The 17,223-nt window shown below is 39.8% G+C and overlaps 1 protein-coding gene across 1 annotated transcript; it reads right to left on the bottom strand.

Moving 5' to 3' along the window:
• Nucleotides 1–1,628: 1,628 nt before the first annotated feature.
• Nucleotides 1,629–15,291, bottom strand: has2 (hyaluronan synthase 2). Its single transcript, XM_063487390.1, has 4 exons — nucleotides 15,159–15,291; nucleotides 5,375–6,001; nucleotides 3,088–3,189; nucleotides 1,629–2,974 (listed from the first exon to the last, which is right to left on the bottom strand). Exons 2-4 carry the CDS (start codon nucleotides 5,999–6,001, stop codon nucleotides 2,045–2,047), a joined length of 1,659 nt encoding a protein of 552 aa, XP_063343460.1. The 5' UTR covers nucleotides 15,159–15,291; the 3' UTR covers nucleotides 1,629–2,044.
• Nucleotides 15,292–17,223: the final 1,932 nt, after the last annotated feature.

Below are 17,223 nucleotides of genomic sequence, written 5' to 3'. Positions count from 1 at the left end.
ATCACGCAGAATGATGAGAGAGACGTAAAAGTGCATATGAATTACGGTCAAAAAGAGTAAGTACATCCCATGAAAACTGTTGCCTTTTTTAATGTATTTGAACAAGCAAACATTTAATATCTTTGTCATTTTGACAAAACGTTGAGAATTTTTTTTCACGTAAGAGTGGTATAAGAGTGGCAAGTGAATGTCAAAGGAAATGCTTTTTCCTTAAAAAGATATTAAACATTGACATTTGTGTTGAAAAAGGAACTTTCCTTTGTGGTGTTCTTGAACTATACCACCTTTTCAAAGAAGATCAAGTGGTTGCTTGTCAAATAAAAAAAATAACAATAATAATCTGACATACTTACTTTTTCACATGACTGTAAATTCATGTCTGCTTCTGGTCTATAGCAAACACTGGACTTATTCCAAAATATTGCTTCCTACTATCAACTGCCCTTATTCACATTCCTATTATCAGGTAGTACTATTCCCAGGAGACACTAACATAATCTCACATCTACTTTTTCCCTTGCTAGTGAACAGAATGCAAGGCAGCTTAGAGATGTAACCACTTTATCCTTATATCACAAAATCTTTGGGCTGGAACTTGTCCATCTTGTTTGCTTGGTGGTTAAAATTCATACTGGTAGAAAGACAACAATAATAGTGTTTTAGCCACTTTTGCAACATACATCTAAAATAAACCTTGTTAAAAGACGAAAAAACAAAAGTCACTGTTTCTGTAAAAGTAAAACAGTCACAGCAGCAATGATACGTCATCTCTCTCTTGTGGTCATCACCTGGTCACCTGATCAGACAGATATTAATTCTGCTGGTCAGTGATCAGTTTCACTTTGTAAACTAAAAATACTGCAGTCATGTCACATGGGAATAATAATAAATATACCACAACATTAGGTGATGATATGTTTTCACATTGAGCATACATTAAACAGCCAGTCCATTGGTTACATTCCAACCCAACCTTTTTCCAACCAAGTGCTTTCTTGTTGCTGACATAAGAATCAAAGTAGTCAGGCTATCTGATTCTTTCGGCAATTCCAGATGTTATATTTGCTCCCTTAAACCATAACAGGTGAAGAGCACAAGGAAGTTTGCATCTTTCCCATATGACATGAGAGCATTGAAAGAAAGAAAGCCGCTTTCCATTTCAAAGCCCTTTCTACACTCCTTCTGGCTTCATAAATTGATACTGTAGCTCTTTCCAAAACAGATTAAAACACTGAAAAGGTACACTTAACTTGAACATGTGGCAATTAAAAAACAAACTAAAGTGAAATAACTTTTGGTGGATTTGTAAGTTTTGAAGTGGTAAAATAGATCACCCCTGTCTATTTAGGAGATCTACACAGACTAGACACTGTGTATGTGGTACAATTACACTAATTATATAGCCCTGGTGATAGCCTCTACCAATACCTTTTATCACTATTAATGTAGATTTTTGTCAATGTTGTTCAGTCATTTGAGACTGGAGACAATAGGGCAGTCTTTAGGCTTTCATTTGACAGGGGCAACACAAAACTTGTTCTTTAGTTTAAGTGAGAAAAAAAAACACATTTACTGGAGAGAGTGCTCTGGAGGTAAAATATTCTTACTGGACAAGTTAAATCCCATCTAAAAATCCAGTTTTATTGGCTTAGTTGCTAATATTAGATGAAGCCCAGTGAAAATGACAAGGGTAAGAGGTAGCTAATATTATAAAGCCTAGCGCTCTTGCTGCCAAACGCAATAAACACAATCTTGCCATTCTGAGTTATCCAAATTAGCTAATCAGCCTAAACCAGTTGATCTTCAGCTAAACCTTATTTGAGTATGTCAAATGGCTAGCTTGAGGATGTACAAGGATCCTGGATGCTATGGTCACAGCCACTGGCATTTAGTCTAGAAAATATTTCTATTTCTTTGTCCATTTTAGTTGACCTCACTTTGCCTCCAGAGCTGCTCTACAGCTAAAATACATTTGTATAACAACAAGATGATGTGTGAGAGAAACCCCTGGTTTCATTGGGAAATCATGATTGTAGTCTGTAAGTCACACATCCAGCACCATATCATAGTGTGTTTCCTTCTTCCTTTTCCCACATTTATTTATGAGCACTGTATATAATGTCAACAGTATGACCCAGTAACTTGCATAGACCACTGCCCCTATTATCAAAACAATCTTTTCTGAGTCGGGGAAGGGTTTTCTAGTCTGTTGTATTACTGTGTATAAAATTCCAATGAAAAGGATAGTGAACCATACTGATATTGGAATCAGACCGATAAAGTTCACCACAATTGTTTTCCTCCCAGAAGTCCCCCATCCAGACTTGTTGATTGTTGCTATTGCAAACATTTTAGCTGGCAACAGGCTTGACATATACAGTACAGAATAAAATGACATGAACACCATGACAATGTTACCTCTGAGGCAGCTAGCAAATGATGACTTAATCAGCGCCACTGCTTGCACAATGAGTAGAAACAAAAGAATATTCCAGAGCCTTCCTTGGTAAAAGAGTTGGATCGCAGTGGCGATGAGGAAAAATGGGAAGAAGCCAGTGATCACAGCCTCATAAGTCATCCAGAGATGGTGTTTGTGGAACCACATGGAGTTGTACAGCCATTCTCTGAAATATGACTTGCTCCATCGTGTCTGTTGATTGAGCCACCGCAGATACGTAATTGGTGTCTCTGTAAGGCACTTTGACCGTGCAGTGTATTTGGTTGCATACCCGAGGCTGAGAACTCTGTTCGTGAGATGACGGTCATCCCCAAAACTGCAGTGGGATCCCATGAAGGTCTGATTGTACCAGTCCTCAAGAAACTCATGCAGGAGAGAGTTCCGGTACATTCCTAAAGGCCCGCTAATGCATTGAACGCAGCCGAAGTAGGACTGGCAAGCCCGCTCAATGTTGAAAGCCATCCAGTACCGAACACTGCTCAGGAAGGAGATCCACGACTCATATTTATTTAGGATCTACAGGTAGGTTGACAAGCAGAGACAAAAAGTATGAAGTTTAAAGCACAACATCCTAATTTTTTTTTTTAATGTAGAAGATTCAAATTTCACAGAACTTTTAAGAAAACTACCTGTACATCTCCTCCAACTCCTCCTACCATAGGGTCTTCCTCCAAAACCTTAACCATCTCCACTGATGATGCTGGGTCCAGCATGGTGTCAGAGTCACACACCTACATAAAAACACAAGTTAAACAACAAATTAACTGTGTTTTAGCAACACAGGATACATTTATTTAGATTTTCTTCAACATAGTTCCAGATGTCTTCTTTGTTCAGCTTAATTCTGCAAAACATAACAGATCTCAAATTGATCTAAACTCCCCAAAGAGAGGGAAAAAAACCCTTTCTTGCTGAAAAAAATTTGCTTGGACAGACAAAAAATCGGAACAAAATTTCGATATACAAAAGAAATGTATGTGAAATCAAAATAAAAATTACATAATGACATAAGAAAAAAAGATATCAACAAAACACATAAATGCTCTGATGAAAATGCAACAATATGGCCACTTTATAATCTCCGCCAGCAAAGACCAGAGGGACTGCTTTCAACTCTGTTCACCACCCACTATAGCTCTAATGTTGTTCTTTTGCTCTCCCTATTTTCTTCTATAAATGGTAATTTTCCTGACCAACAAAATCAGGTGATGAAAACAAACCTAGAGCCCAGTCCTTTTTAACAAAATACATCTGTTACAGGCAGAGCCTGATGAAAGTGAAAAGGCATGAAACATTGTCCCTCCTGTTCCTAAGGTTGAAAAGTATTGGCATGACTGCTGGCAGTGCAGCAGTAAGCTCTATTGAACTTTTTGTGAAGTAAATGATTTTTGGCAGGCTGAAGCCAGCTGCAGGTGTTAGACAGCATTATAGCTCTGAGTTCATATTCTCAAAGTCCTCTTCTTTGTTATACAGACCCGTTTGAATCATTTTGATGCTGTTACACAAATTAAGCATCAGTTGAGCCTTACTCTTTGATCACAATGCTTTTTGTAGCACTAACAACTGAACATCACAGAAGAAAATGACATAATGATACTTGGCATTTTGGACAAAGAACTGTTACTTGTGCTTAAGTCTGAAGACACGAGAGTTTTTGAATTATCCTGAGGTTTCTGCTTTTCAAATGTAATAACAACAGATCTGTGGAATTGCAAAACTAACTAAAAATGCTGAAACGTCATTAAAGCCATAGACTGAGCGTCTGGTAACAAAACAGAGAAAGTCTTGACAGAGCATGCCCATGCAAAATATTCTGTGTACTTTAAACGCAATCATTTAGTCATGGAAAGAAAAACACTGTCATTGGAAAGTAACTTTCATGCACTGTTTAGCATTAACAAGCAGATTCAGGAAAAGGTGTGAAGTCATGTTCAACCCATACTATATCATGTGACCTCACCACCCTTCAAGTAATTTTTATTCTTTAGGTAAACACAGTTTGAAAGGGGGTTATTGTGGCTGAATTATATGGCACTACAATGTGGTTACATATCATATGACAGTAGTACAAGCTCTCATTAAGTATGATATTATAGCTAACATTTGCCATTGTTAACTACTGCTAATACAAGACAAAGTAAGTCTGGAGGATCAAAACCTTTAATTATTTTTTTGCTCCTGAATATGACAGTACTATACACCCCCACAAGAGCCCATGATACGTTTAACAGTCAGTGCCTGCAGGATATTGCTTTACCAAGCAGTTAATGTCTTTAGCCACTGTTTATTTTTTAAGCCACACCAACACACTGTCGCTAGCCAAATACACTATTGAATTTAGTTTTCCTAAAGCTATTAGGCTTTTAGTCCTTAGGTCTGTGTTACTCAAGTATAACCTTTGATTGTTTTTAATTTTTCTGAACAGGAGACAAACACATGCTAACCTTTCTTTGATACAGATTTGTAGATGATGTAACGCCCTGCGAAAAAGATCTGTTATTACACTTAGACATCAGCTACTGCTGCCCTCCTTCACGCCACACTTCACAACACGGTGCACATGCTAAAAAGCAAAACAAAAGACTCTTTGTGGACCCCATATTTGGCTTGGCATAGCCTCCCCTCCTCTCTTTCCAGCCATCTCTCGTTCTATTCCCTTTCACTCTATCATCAGCTTATGTTTGCCTAGTTTGCATCTCCCACAGTAGCTTACATTTTCTCTCTTTCTTCACTATGTCCTTCAGATGTCAGCTCTGTGTGTGCATGCGTGCAAATCTACAAAGATACACACAGGCACAAAGTTGTACAGTATTTTTAATCTTCTAATTTATTTCATTATTTTTAATTTAAGGGGCTATTGTTCTTCCCCATTACCTGCATTAACTGATTTTAAGCGTTTTAACTACTTAGCCTTACCTGCACATAATCCACGCTCCTCCCCAGTGCTTTGAAGGCTGTATACATGACCTCTCTCTTCCCTCCCCACTTCTGCATGATGCACACACATTTGCTGTTCAGCACAACCCTGGACACCTGCTGAAGGCTCTCGGCGTAGCTCTCATCTGTCTCCTCGGGTCCTCTGCTGTGATAATTACTCCTCCACACGTACGTGGCCGATCTGTCTGATCCCATGACCTCCTTAAAAATCTCCATCATGTACAAGTCGTCGTCTGAATTTCCATCGATCACCATGATAACTTTGATACCAGGATATGTCAGCCTCTTCACCGACACAAGGCATTTTCTCAGGTAGTTTTCATCCTCCTGATACGCAGCGATGCACAATGCCAAGGACTTGTTCAGTTTAATTGGTGTTTCTAAGGAGCGCCGCATGTTACGGTGTTCTAAGAGTGCAAAGAGGCTCTGGATAATAAGGTGAACAACCAAAATGGCACCATACAGCCCAAAAGATAGGTGATTTTGAGCTGTAGTGAAAAATTGGTAGCCCATGATATAGGCTGTAGAGATGCCCACCAGGAGAGATACGCCGAACATGGTGGTCCCAAATATCCTCAGGTAAGTGAGGCCTCTTTTACACTTCATCTGTGGACAAAAAAAAAAGGGTTACATGTAGTAACAGTGGTGCAGAAAATGTTACTATGATTGACGGCAACTCACAGTGAAACATTTGTCACGTTTTATACTCAATTGGTAGTACAAGTAAATGACCTCCTTAACCTCCTAAGACCCGAACTCTTCCACGGCATGCATTTTTAATTTCTCTTTGATATTTGGGCTGATTGGGTCCTGATGAATGTAAAAACAAAGAATTACCTGATTTTTTTTTTACCTAATTTTTGTTTCTAAGAAAAATGAGAGCCACGTATGAGGATATTCGTTTAAAATTTTGATAGAACAGTAGCACTATAATGTCCTCGTAAGTGGATATCAGGCCCTTGTAGAGCAAAATTGAGTATTTTGGTCTAAATAACCCAAAATGTGATGTCCACATATGTGGACGGCAGGTCCTAGGAGATTAAAGTGAATACAATCACTTAAACGAGAGCGTTGGAACCATTTTCACTGTACTTTTCACTAAAGCTTTTATGTTTTGACACAACAAAAACAGGTACAGACTGCTGTAAACTTTCTCCTTTTTTATGCCCCATCCCCATCCCTCTCCCCACCTCCCCCCCTCCCCCAAATCCCACCTAAATGCCAGACAGTTGTGAGTAGCCGATTGTTCCAACTCTCTTTTAGTGTGGGTGGCCACACATTACAAGATTTCTTGACCTAATTAACCAACAAGTTGGCTGCCTCTGCCAACCATCAAGGTCTAAGCACATGCTAAATGTTGGTCGTGGTGGTGGGGTGGACTATAATGAAAATTATTGGTTTCCGCAGTATTTTGGGGACACATTTCAAAGGTCAAAGACCAAGTATGACAAACTCTGACCTAGAACATGGTTATTCAATATTTTTATGAGAGGGCCAATGCTTTTGCGTCTGCATCCTCTTGCACAAACTCCTGAAGTTTGTTTCCAACCCTCATTATGTTGCTACCGCCATCTGTTTGGCAGACCAACGGAGACCCACTCAGCGTGGCTCATTTTGACTCAACGCAGAGAGCGGACCACCCTGTGATGTCATCTGTTTATATCTTTATGGGAAGAAGAAGACAAGAGACTTCTAATGCTGCACGCGTGCTTCCCTCTCTCTCTGAATCTTTGTATAGAGAGGATTGCAGGGAAATGACTTCTGTTAAACAGAGAGAAACAGAGAAAAGACCTTTGACATTATGAAGGTCAAAGTATGCTGACCTTCAGTAGGGCTCCCTCTTGTGGGATAAAATTTTCATCTAGGATTTAGATGCATTTAGTGCCATTTTGTTCATTGAGTGACCAAAAATATTTTGCGATATCACGCATGTTGTACATGTACATTTAATCAAGTCAAGGGAAGCATAAGTCAGAACAACAATAAAATGATCAAAAGAACCGTATACAAGGCCGAGTGATGTTTGTGAACTGGAGAGAGTTCTTGGGACCACACCTAAACACATGACAGATGAAGGGAGGGGACGACTAAAGGAGAGAAAGAAAAAAATATATACACAGAGAAAGCGAAGATAGCAGGGAGAATGTTTAAGAGAGAAAGTGAAGAAAGTTGGTTAAGAAAATTGGTTAAATTAGCTGAAAAGCAGATGCATCTTGAGAGACATAAGGAAAATGAAAGTAAAAGACAGTGAGGGAGTAGCAGAAGCAGGGAGAGAGAGGTTGTGCTCATGGAGAAGAATACACACAAACACACACTTTGGCTCAGACATAATGCTTTGTTCATTTGACTGTTGGACGAGAAAGCCACAATCAGTGTAGCGGACCTCCTCTGGCATGTGGCAAAGGTTTTAACGTCAGGCCATCTTTTACAAGACCCCTGACATGCACAGATATACACCAAAATGCACATATAAAAGCTTATTATACCACTGCATTTGTGTGTTTGTGTAATTGAACAAATTTAAATTTTGGCCTCTTTCAGCTTGTGTGAGAATGTCTATAATGCTTTATAAGCCCTGTATCCATGTCTTACCTTTGTTTGAACTCCACCACTGCTTAGGAGTAAGCATGAGTGCGGCAACAAAACACAACGTTTTGGGGCACTTCACTGTCAGCTTACAAGTACATCATGTCTGACACAAAGTGACAAATTCAGCTTGAAATGTACACCTCTTTATTTCATCAACTGGGCTTTGGGAGAAAACAAAATGAACTTGAGAAAACCACTGAAGATAACAAGGACAGGAACCGTCCTCAGTGTTTGCTTCTTCTTGACTTTCTGTTAATGATCTGCACTTTAATGATACAATCTGTTTGCTCTGATTTAATGTTTGGAATGAAAGTAAAAATCAAAACTAGGACATTAAATCCATCATCGACAGGCTAGGCTCATGGCAGGTAAATGTGATGTGGGAAAATGTCAAGTCCATAGTAATGCAACCATTGCTGCTGGTTACAATGATCTGGTCTTTGCAGCATCTTATACACCATTTTGGGTGTGTAGTGCAGCGCAGAGGTCGGGTTGACAGTTAGCTCAGACTGCAGACAGATTAACTGCAGACTTAAAGTGGGGCCAAACTCTGGCCCGTTCTTATTGAGATAAAGCCTTTTTAATCAGAGCAGTATCTGTAACAGTGGAGGTGTCATCCACATATGGATGATGTAAATGATGTCACATTGGTTAGTGTGCATGCGTATCTTCATGTGTTTGTCCACAGCATTTATCTATGCGAGCGGAGGGTGTCATTAACACATGAAGATGATATCACCCCAGCTTTCTGTTTGTTGTTACATCTTGGCACTTGAGGGTTAGAACATTGCCATTATGTCCTTTTTGCTGTACATGTGTGTATGTGTGGCCAGCCCTGTGGTGACCTTGGGCTGGAAGCTTGAGCAGTCTCACTCTGACGTTATTAACAGTCTCTTGAGTGAAACTCCCACCGGCTCTCTCTCAGAGATAACATTGCAGTAATGTTGAGTCTTGCATGGATGTACATGGTGAGTTAGTAGATAAATGAAGCGATGATTACAAAAATTAATGGATAGATTAATTTGACCCAACAAAACTGGGTCCTTGGAAAAAGTGCATCTGGCTGTTCTTTTACACTGAGACACGTGGATTTGTTTGGGATGACAGCAACAGTTAAAAAAAAAAGTAAAAAAAGTAGTGACAGGGAAATGTCGTTGTGTTTGTAAGGTTTTTATTTTGAAAATATGATTTAGGAAAATCAATGAGTGTCTTGCCTTCCCGTTACTCTAAGTGTTCTTACAGTACAAATGAGCAAGGCACTGAACTATTTAGCTGTAACAGGAATGAGAGACTGTGCCTGCATCTTCCTCTGCTTCTGAATGAAACAGCATATTAATATGCCACGGTATGCTAAATCAAAATCCTGACCTCATGACAGTATTAGACTAAAATTCAGGGATCACTATACTATTGTTTATTTTGTTCAAAATGTGCTCACTACATGCACACATTCTGATGGAAATCCATCCAATAATTTTTTACATATTGCACTTGGTTCTACTCGGGTGGAGCCACTGAGTAAATCAAATGTGAACATCAAAGTTTCCCTGGAGGAAAAGTCAAGGAAACACCATGTGCAAACATTGCACAGACTTTGTAAATAAGTGAATTTGTTGATCTGCTGGTGCTCAGAGGGATGATAGGAGTTCACCGAATACAGAAGGTACATTGCTACACATAGAGCCAAGTTACTTGCAATGCCAAGAAAAAAACATTGCATTTAATTGGTTTGACATGCTTACAATATTGTGCAAAAGTCTTGAGCCACCTCTAAATTCTTTACATTTTGTTTCCAAGGATCCAGACCTTCATGTAATTTCTTTAACATCTCATACTTTTTTAAAGTGGTCTTGAGCAACAGTTCTTCAGGGCTTCTTAAGGTCTTGTAACGCTTCTCTTTGGACATTGGCTGCTTTTTCACTCATTTTTAGCCAAGTCCTTTGACCTGTACATTAAAACAATAAACACTGACCTCTGAATCAATCAAAAAGGCACCTAACTCAAGAGAGTGTTTATTGACCAGTGTGAATCCTTTTCTTCTGATTCGTTTAGTGGAATCTATGAAACCTGCCAAACACAACACCGTTTGACAGTGATAATAGTATTACATAATAAAATGTTTACAGGAACAAGATGATGATGAACTATTGACTGCCTGGTGTGCAGTGTGCCCTTAAAACATTTGAGGAAACTGAATGAAGGGCAAAATAAGAATTGGCAGGGCTAGAAAACTACCTACAACAAATTCCTGACACAGGACCTGAGAGATAAATCTGAAGCCTCAGTGGAAGGGTTGGCTGTCAAGAAGTCATTCTTAAGGAAGGTAAAAAGGAAGAAAAGGCTGATGTATGCCAAATTACACTTATTCCAGTCATTTTTGGTTCAAATTATGCATTGATATGTATGGAGGAAGTAGTACAGATGTACAACACCCAAAACATGGTGGAGGCTCTGTTATGGTTTGGGACTGCATTTCAGGCAGTGGTGTTTGGGATCTTGTCAAAATTGATGAAAATATGAAGACAGAAAAGTACAATCAGATTTTGATCTACCATGCAGTACCATCTGGAACGTGTCTGATTGGCTTCATTTTTTAGCCTGACAACAATCTCAAACAAACAATGCAGTAAAAGAATATCTAGATAGAAAACCACACAATGGAATCAGTCATGGATTGACCTCCCCAGAGCTTGGACCGCAACATTATTCAAGCAGTGTGGGATCATCCTGACATAGAATGGAACAAAAGGAAGCCAACATCCAAAGAAGAGCTTTAAACGTCCTTTAAGAAGCCTGGAGAAATATTCCTGAAGACTACTTAAAGAAATTACAAGAAAGCTTGTCTAAGAGAGTTCAGGCTATGTTGAAGGTGGTCGTACCAAATACTGACTTTCGAGTTGTACAAACTTTGTTTTTGCTTTACGTACTGTATTTCCATTCACACTTTTGCATGTTTCAATAAATCACTGCTCCAATTTCCCATTTCCTTTACATATCATAGAAACGAGGGAGTGGCTCAAGACTTCTGCACAATACTGCATATTTTCATTCTGTTCATTCTTTTGGCCACAAAGAACCGACAGTAAATCTCAATCACCAATTAAAATATGAGTGCTACTTGTGCGCAATAAAATATGGGACACATTTTGGTTTTCAAATATAATGAATATCTTAAAATCACCACATGTTATAATAAATTGCATGCGTGTTACATCAGGGAGAGCTTTTAGATATGCAGAACAGGCTGCTTAATGTGAATGCCATATGTACCTATGTGCAAATCTATCACTAACGTCACTATGTATGGCATATGTGTGCGTGTTTGTGTGTGTATATACACAGCATGAGGCATATGTGTGTGTGTATAAGAATATGAGTGTGTATGCAGGCTGTCTGCAGAAAGAGATGGCTTGACTTAACTCACATGAGAGCAGTTGAAGCTCTTTCAGCAGGGTTCCAGCTCAAGACCTCTGATAGAAACGTAAATTATGACACGGATCGCCAGACTCACTGTGTGTGTATGTGTGTGTGTGTGTGTCTTCATACACTAAAACTACATATCTGTGTGAGTTTGCACGAGTGTGTATGTAATTACTGTGTATGCTGCCCAGAGTATAACAGTGAAGTGGAGCCAAAGAAAGACAGCCTGCTGGTCTGTGTGGAGCTGAGATAACATAAAGCTTACATCTTTACATCTCAGCAGTCACTGCTGGAAGTGCAACATTCACAAATCAGCAGCTCTGGCTGGATAAGTACTTATAACAAATCAAACATTATATGCTGGGGGCCCAAGCTGACACTTGTGGCTGGTATAATTTAGACATGAATCACAGTTAAGGAATTGAACAGTTTTCATGGTATTTTTCATGACAATATTCAATGAAGCCCAGATACGTATGAGCTAATAAAGACAGATTAATGGTATTTGGGGTTTTTGTGAGCAGTCTCTGGATCCATTGAAAAAATAATAGTACATTTTATATCAGTTTAGTATAAAAAACCAGACCTGCTGAGGTAATACACACCTTTGAAATCTCATGTGCTTTGACAATTTCCAAGAATAAAAAAAAACACGCATGTACAAATGGAGAGATATGCATCACAGATAATGATTTTATATATGCACTAGGTTGTCAGTGTGTGTTTAAGAACTTTGCAGGGCTAGAAAAGGCCACGGTGGATTGTAAAATTAAACATTAAACGTGGAGCTGGCTCTCATGACAGACATAGCAGCATGCAGCAAAGGGTCACATCTTCCCGAGAAGCTGATGAGGCAAAAGAGTGGGAGCGGCGGGGAGAGACTTGAGAATTGGCTGCAGTCTTTGGCTAGACGTACTTGACACATTCAAGGCTGGGCTGCTGCTCCATGTCTATTTACTATGTTAATTTAGTGACAAGGCTCCTTTTCTCTTTGCTCTTTCTGCAGGCAGAATCAGTTGTGATGGGGCCATAACTGAAAAGCAGCAAAAGGTTAAAGCATCTTCTAGACTGCAACTGTTTCTTCATCACGCAATTACCATCTCATTACACTGTTACACCAACAGATGTTGTTATATACATGATTTAATACAACACTGAGGTAAATGTGTTCTCTGTTTCAAAGCCAGACTATGCTGTTTGGTATTTTGGCGTGTCTTTTTCCACCTTGATTCATCCATGTAGTAGGAAGAAAAGGGGAGGAGGTGAAGTTGGGATGAAGCTGCTCAGAGATGAATGGGTGGCACACACTGAAAACGGGGTGGGACCAGGACATTGAAGGCGTGGTGCTGTACTTGGATGCGTTCACTGCCAGCTGAGGCACGGGACTTACATCACTGTGGCAGACTCCAAGAGACCAAAGTGCAGATGAGGTTGAGTATGGAATTCCTCCTTCTTAAGCTATTTCTTTGTGTGAAAAAAAAATACAAAAATCATTGAAAGCTCTTCTTTTACAAACACAACCTGTTTCTCTGTATCATCCAATGATCCAGCAGTTCCCTTATCAGATTGATAATAGACATCCATCCATCAGCAGTACCCTTAAATAAATGTCTTCACCTCCATGGGATGGAAAATTCTATTAATAGCACTCTTTAAAACCAAAGCCCAGCTCATAATCACAATCAAGTAGTAGATAATTAAAAAGAACTTCATAATTATTAAGGGGGAAAAAAAGGAAGAAAGAATCACACTAAGATTTCCATGAAAAGTTTTGTCAGTTTGTCACTCTCATCTTTCCACAAGATATACAGAAAATATAAATAACATTAACAAGAGCCACTTTGTGAGCTGCTCCAGCCTGGTTTGCTTTGTAAGGGGCCTTTGTTACTTTATGGTACGCTCTAACGGCTGGATATATGAATTAGATTTGGCATCAAACCTACTCTGTGTGACTCAGCATGAGGTAGTGAGAATCTAACTGACATCCAAATTTTCACTTTTACTGGCTGGCTGCAGTGCTGCTTTACTGTTAATATACTGAAGGAACCTGAAAAAAAAACTGGTATTAACACGGAGTAGATGAGCTAAGTGGTACGGCTCGGGAGGGGCTGCGCCTCTAAGATCAACAGTTGTACCCTGCCAGCCCCATGGCTCTTTACACTAAAAGACCCTTGCTGGGAGAAGTAATGGCACGTGAGACTTGTTGTGTGCCTTAATGGAGGCCAGCCACGGAAAGCCTTCTTCTCTTAAATAGTAAAATGCTCTTTGTGCTGTGTGGGAGTGCATGCTGGAGAACTGATGAGACTCAGACATCAAAAAGGTTTTAAAAACTTCTTTGTCATTATAGTGGACAACTGTGACATTCACAGAGTATTTCATTTAATAGCACTAAAGTCGTATTGCCTTTCTCATTGTGCACTGAGTCCTGCACTCAGCAAAGAAACTCCCTGGAGGACTGAGATTAGGAACACCACATGGGTATTAGGTTGAATACATGCTGACATGGGCATAAGGTCCACATATGCTCCAAATCTACAGTGAATGAGCAGTGAGCATTTATTTGAAGTTTACAGTTTCCCTGCTAACAAAGTACTGTGCAAAAAGTCATCCTGGAAGTATTTCTTCACACTGGACTGAATGCTCATCTCTTCTTACAAGTAAATATACAGGATATCACCACAGATTTAGGGTGCATTGTGAGAGCAGCACAATGCAAAGTAAAATCAATAAAATAAATAGATAATCCAAGTCAGCAAGGAGATTCTGCTTGTGGGTTGAAAAGTTCTACATTTTGGATAAATAGCTGTAATATTTATCCACTTACTCACACATGGCTTCCCTTGTGTGGGCAACACAGTGGGACCCAACAGCGGTCTGTGCACACTCAGTAGGTGGATGGAGAAAGAGACTATGTCAAGGAGAGTGTGACAGATGTTCATTTGCATTTGTGTATATGTGCGCATGTGATGGGTGTGCAAGGGGACAACAATGCCCAGAAGACTTAGGTGCATGGACCACGTGATACCTCACATGAGCTTCTTTGGTTTTGTTTAAGTCCAAATTTAGGAAGTTAGGAATAAACTGCAAAACCTTTCAGCAAGGCAAGTGCCTGCTGCCACTTTTTACAGAACACGGATATCAACAAAGGCTAACTTGTCCAAAAGCTGAAGGCTGGTCAAGAAGCTATTCACACGCATGCAAATGTTAGTCCTCCACATTGGGCGTCAAATTACGCGCCCCTACCACAAGCCACGCTGAAACAGTCCCCATTCAGTCTTCTCATTGGCTTAAAAATCTCAACGAATGACGTGTGACTGGTAACGTCACAGTGTAGTTATTCTCAGGCTAGCATCACTCTTACAACAAAGACTAGTCATTAATTTGATTGATCAGAAGATAAAAGCTTAGCATATTAAACCTTTTACATCTGTATTTTGTAGTGTCATAGCATGAAATGGAACACAAATTGAGTTTCAGCACTTCTTGCTGTGGCTCCCAACTTTTAGCATCACTCACTTTGGAGCAAACACGCTGAACAAACTCATGAACAAAAAGCTCTATGCATGCACTTTGCTAGAGAGTTGGCGCATCGTCACGTTCACACACACACGCGCGCACACGAAAACTGATTGCGCGTAATTATGTTCTAAACCACTTTATGAATGATTTAGTGGCTTGTGGTAAAATATTTGGGGCTTATTGGTCTGTCAGCATGCTGCATGATCGCCAGACCAAATGATCACCGGCCACCTACCTTGAAGCAGCTGTTGTCCTCTGATTCCTCCTGATAAAGGATGCGTCTAACTTCTGGGACTCTGGTCCCGATCCACAGAGGCAAAAAGTAGACACAGAGCTTGAGCAGTGACGACTCTCATGAATCCGCTTAAAATGGTCCTCATAAGCCTATTTTTTGTTTGTTTGTTTGTTTGTTTTTAAAAGGGGGAAAAAGAATAATTAAAAAAAAAGTCGTGCCAGTCCTTTGTATGTGTGCTCAGTTTGGATGCTTCAAAAAGACAACCGGGATTGCTTGTCTTCTCTAACTTTTAACGGTTTGTCTGCAGCCTTTCCAAGTCACATGCATCTCTGGTGTCCAAAACCAAACATCATATCAGTCAGCTTTGGCATCATTCATATAAAAAAGTATAAATAAAACATAGACTATAAAAATATGATAAATATTCTTCTCCATCAACGTCTGTTTCATTCATTCTTAATAAAACGGGAAAAAATTAAGATAAAGCCATCAACTTTGGCAGCTTCAGTCACATTCAAAAGTTAAAAAAAAAAAAAAGTTTCAGCAAACAATAAAATATGAGCCAGAGCTTTTTTTTTGTATTCTTCCTGTCTTAAGGGGCGTTAAGGTAAGTTTTTCTAGAGTTTCCTCCGAGCATCCAGGTTACACAGAGCGCACAGAAGTGGCCAGAAGTCTCTCTGCCGCTGTTTCAGCTGTCTAATTCCTTCCAGACGGGTGTGTGTGCATGTGTGCGAGTATGTCTGTGTGTGTGGACCCTCCTTTATGGCTCCTGCGGCTCCCAAACCCCTTTTACCGGGCAACAGATTGGCGTGTTGATTTAATAGGAGGGGGAGGTTTGGGGGTGTGTGCAAGGAGGAGCGACGGAGAAGTGATGGGGGAAGAGAGAAAGAGGGGTAGGTGGGGGGGGGGGCGGCGAGTCTCTCATCCAAACTCATTCAAACTTCAGAGAGTGGGTGGGTGGGGAGTCTCTCATCCAAAGTCATTCAAACTCCAGAGAGAGAGAGAGAGAGAGAGAGAGAGAGAGAGGTTAACATTGACTGGAACCCCCTCTCCATTCATTTTATATTACAACTTGAGGGTTACATAGTATGAAAATTACTAAAAGTTCAGTGCTGAGCTTTGTATTTCTTATACCATGAGAGGTACCATTAGGATAAATGTCTGTGAATATAAATAAATAAATAAATGAGTTGCTAGACTCTAAGAGTTGCATTTGACGGACAATAAAAAAATCTTGTACATTCAAGACATGTATAAGTGTACAAGACATCAACGTAACTTTTTGCTGAACATTTACTCATTTCTTTACCTGAAATGAGTAAAGAAAATCATCAGCCTATTTATGCAAGTTAATTCATAATTTTATTGGGGGGGTTATATTGGTTGGGTCTGATTATTGGGGGGGGGGGGCATAACCCCTCTAACCCCCCTGGAAATGACATCCCTGGTACAAGACATGCACATAAGCACGTGTGAGCTACACTTGGTGATGTTACAGAATTTCAGACCGTTCATGTCATCGTCAGATGCAGTTCATACATTTCACCAGCAGGCAGTGCTGTGCAATACAGAACTCAGAGCCAGGGCTGTGAGCTGTACAGTAGCTCCTCTCAAACCTAAAGGGATTATCCAACGAAAATCACGACTCATGTTACTCATATGGCCGTGAGTCAGTCAGCATCCACCACCGTCACGGCGGCTATTACCTGGAAAAGTTAAAAGTTAGGAAACAAAAGGCCTGTATGTTGCCATTCTCAAGTCAAAACCACAAGTTTACACAAATTCCAGATAAGATGTTGGAATAAAAGTTCTTTTATAGGCAACAAATATCTCCTTCTTAAAATCCCACTGGAACATAAGGAAGTACGCAAACAGGGTCGCTTTAGTTCATTAATTTCTGTCGAAAGTGTATTTTTTTTTACATATGAATTCTTACTGTGGCTAAGATCTTTTTTGTTACATACAGTATGCATCACCACAACAACAAGACAATTTAATCCCACAAAGCAATATCAAGTGCCGCACCACAGTAATTGTTCCTGTATTGAGGTGAATGTTACGAGAA

The sequence above is a fragment of the Pelmatolapia mariae genome, linkage group LG10_11, assembly GCF_036321145.2.
Source record: "Pelmatolapia mariae isolate MD_Pm_ZW linkage group LG10_11, Pm_UMD_F_2, whole genome shotgun sequence".
In the NCBI taxonomy this organism is placed as follows: domain Eukaryota; kingdom Metazoa; phylum Chordata; class Actinopteri; order Cichliformes; family Cichlidae; genus Pelmatolapia; species Pelmatolapia mariae.
This window is presented reverse-complemented; position numbering and strand designations above follow the sequence as displayed.

Bases quoted from the DNA above. Each gene is read 5' to 3' on its own strand.
- has2 (XM_063487390.1), bottom strand. From the start codon at position 6,001: ATGAAGTGTAAAAGAGGCCTCACTTACCTGAGGATATTTGGGACCACC. The intron at 3,190-5,374 runs GTAAGGCTAAGT...GTTTTTATGTAG, and splicing joins GGAGCGTGGATTATGTGCAG to GTGTGTGACTCTGACACCAT. The intron at 2,975-3,087 runs GTAGTTTTCTTA...ACCTACCTGTAG, and splicing joins GAGTTGGAGGAGATGTACAG to ATCCTAAATAAATATGAGTC.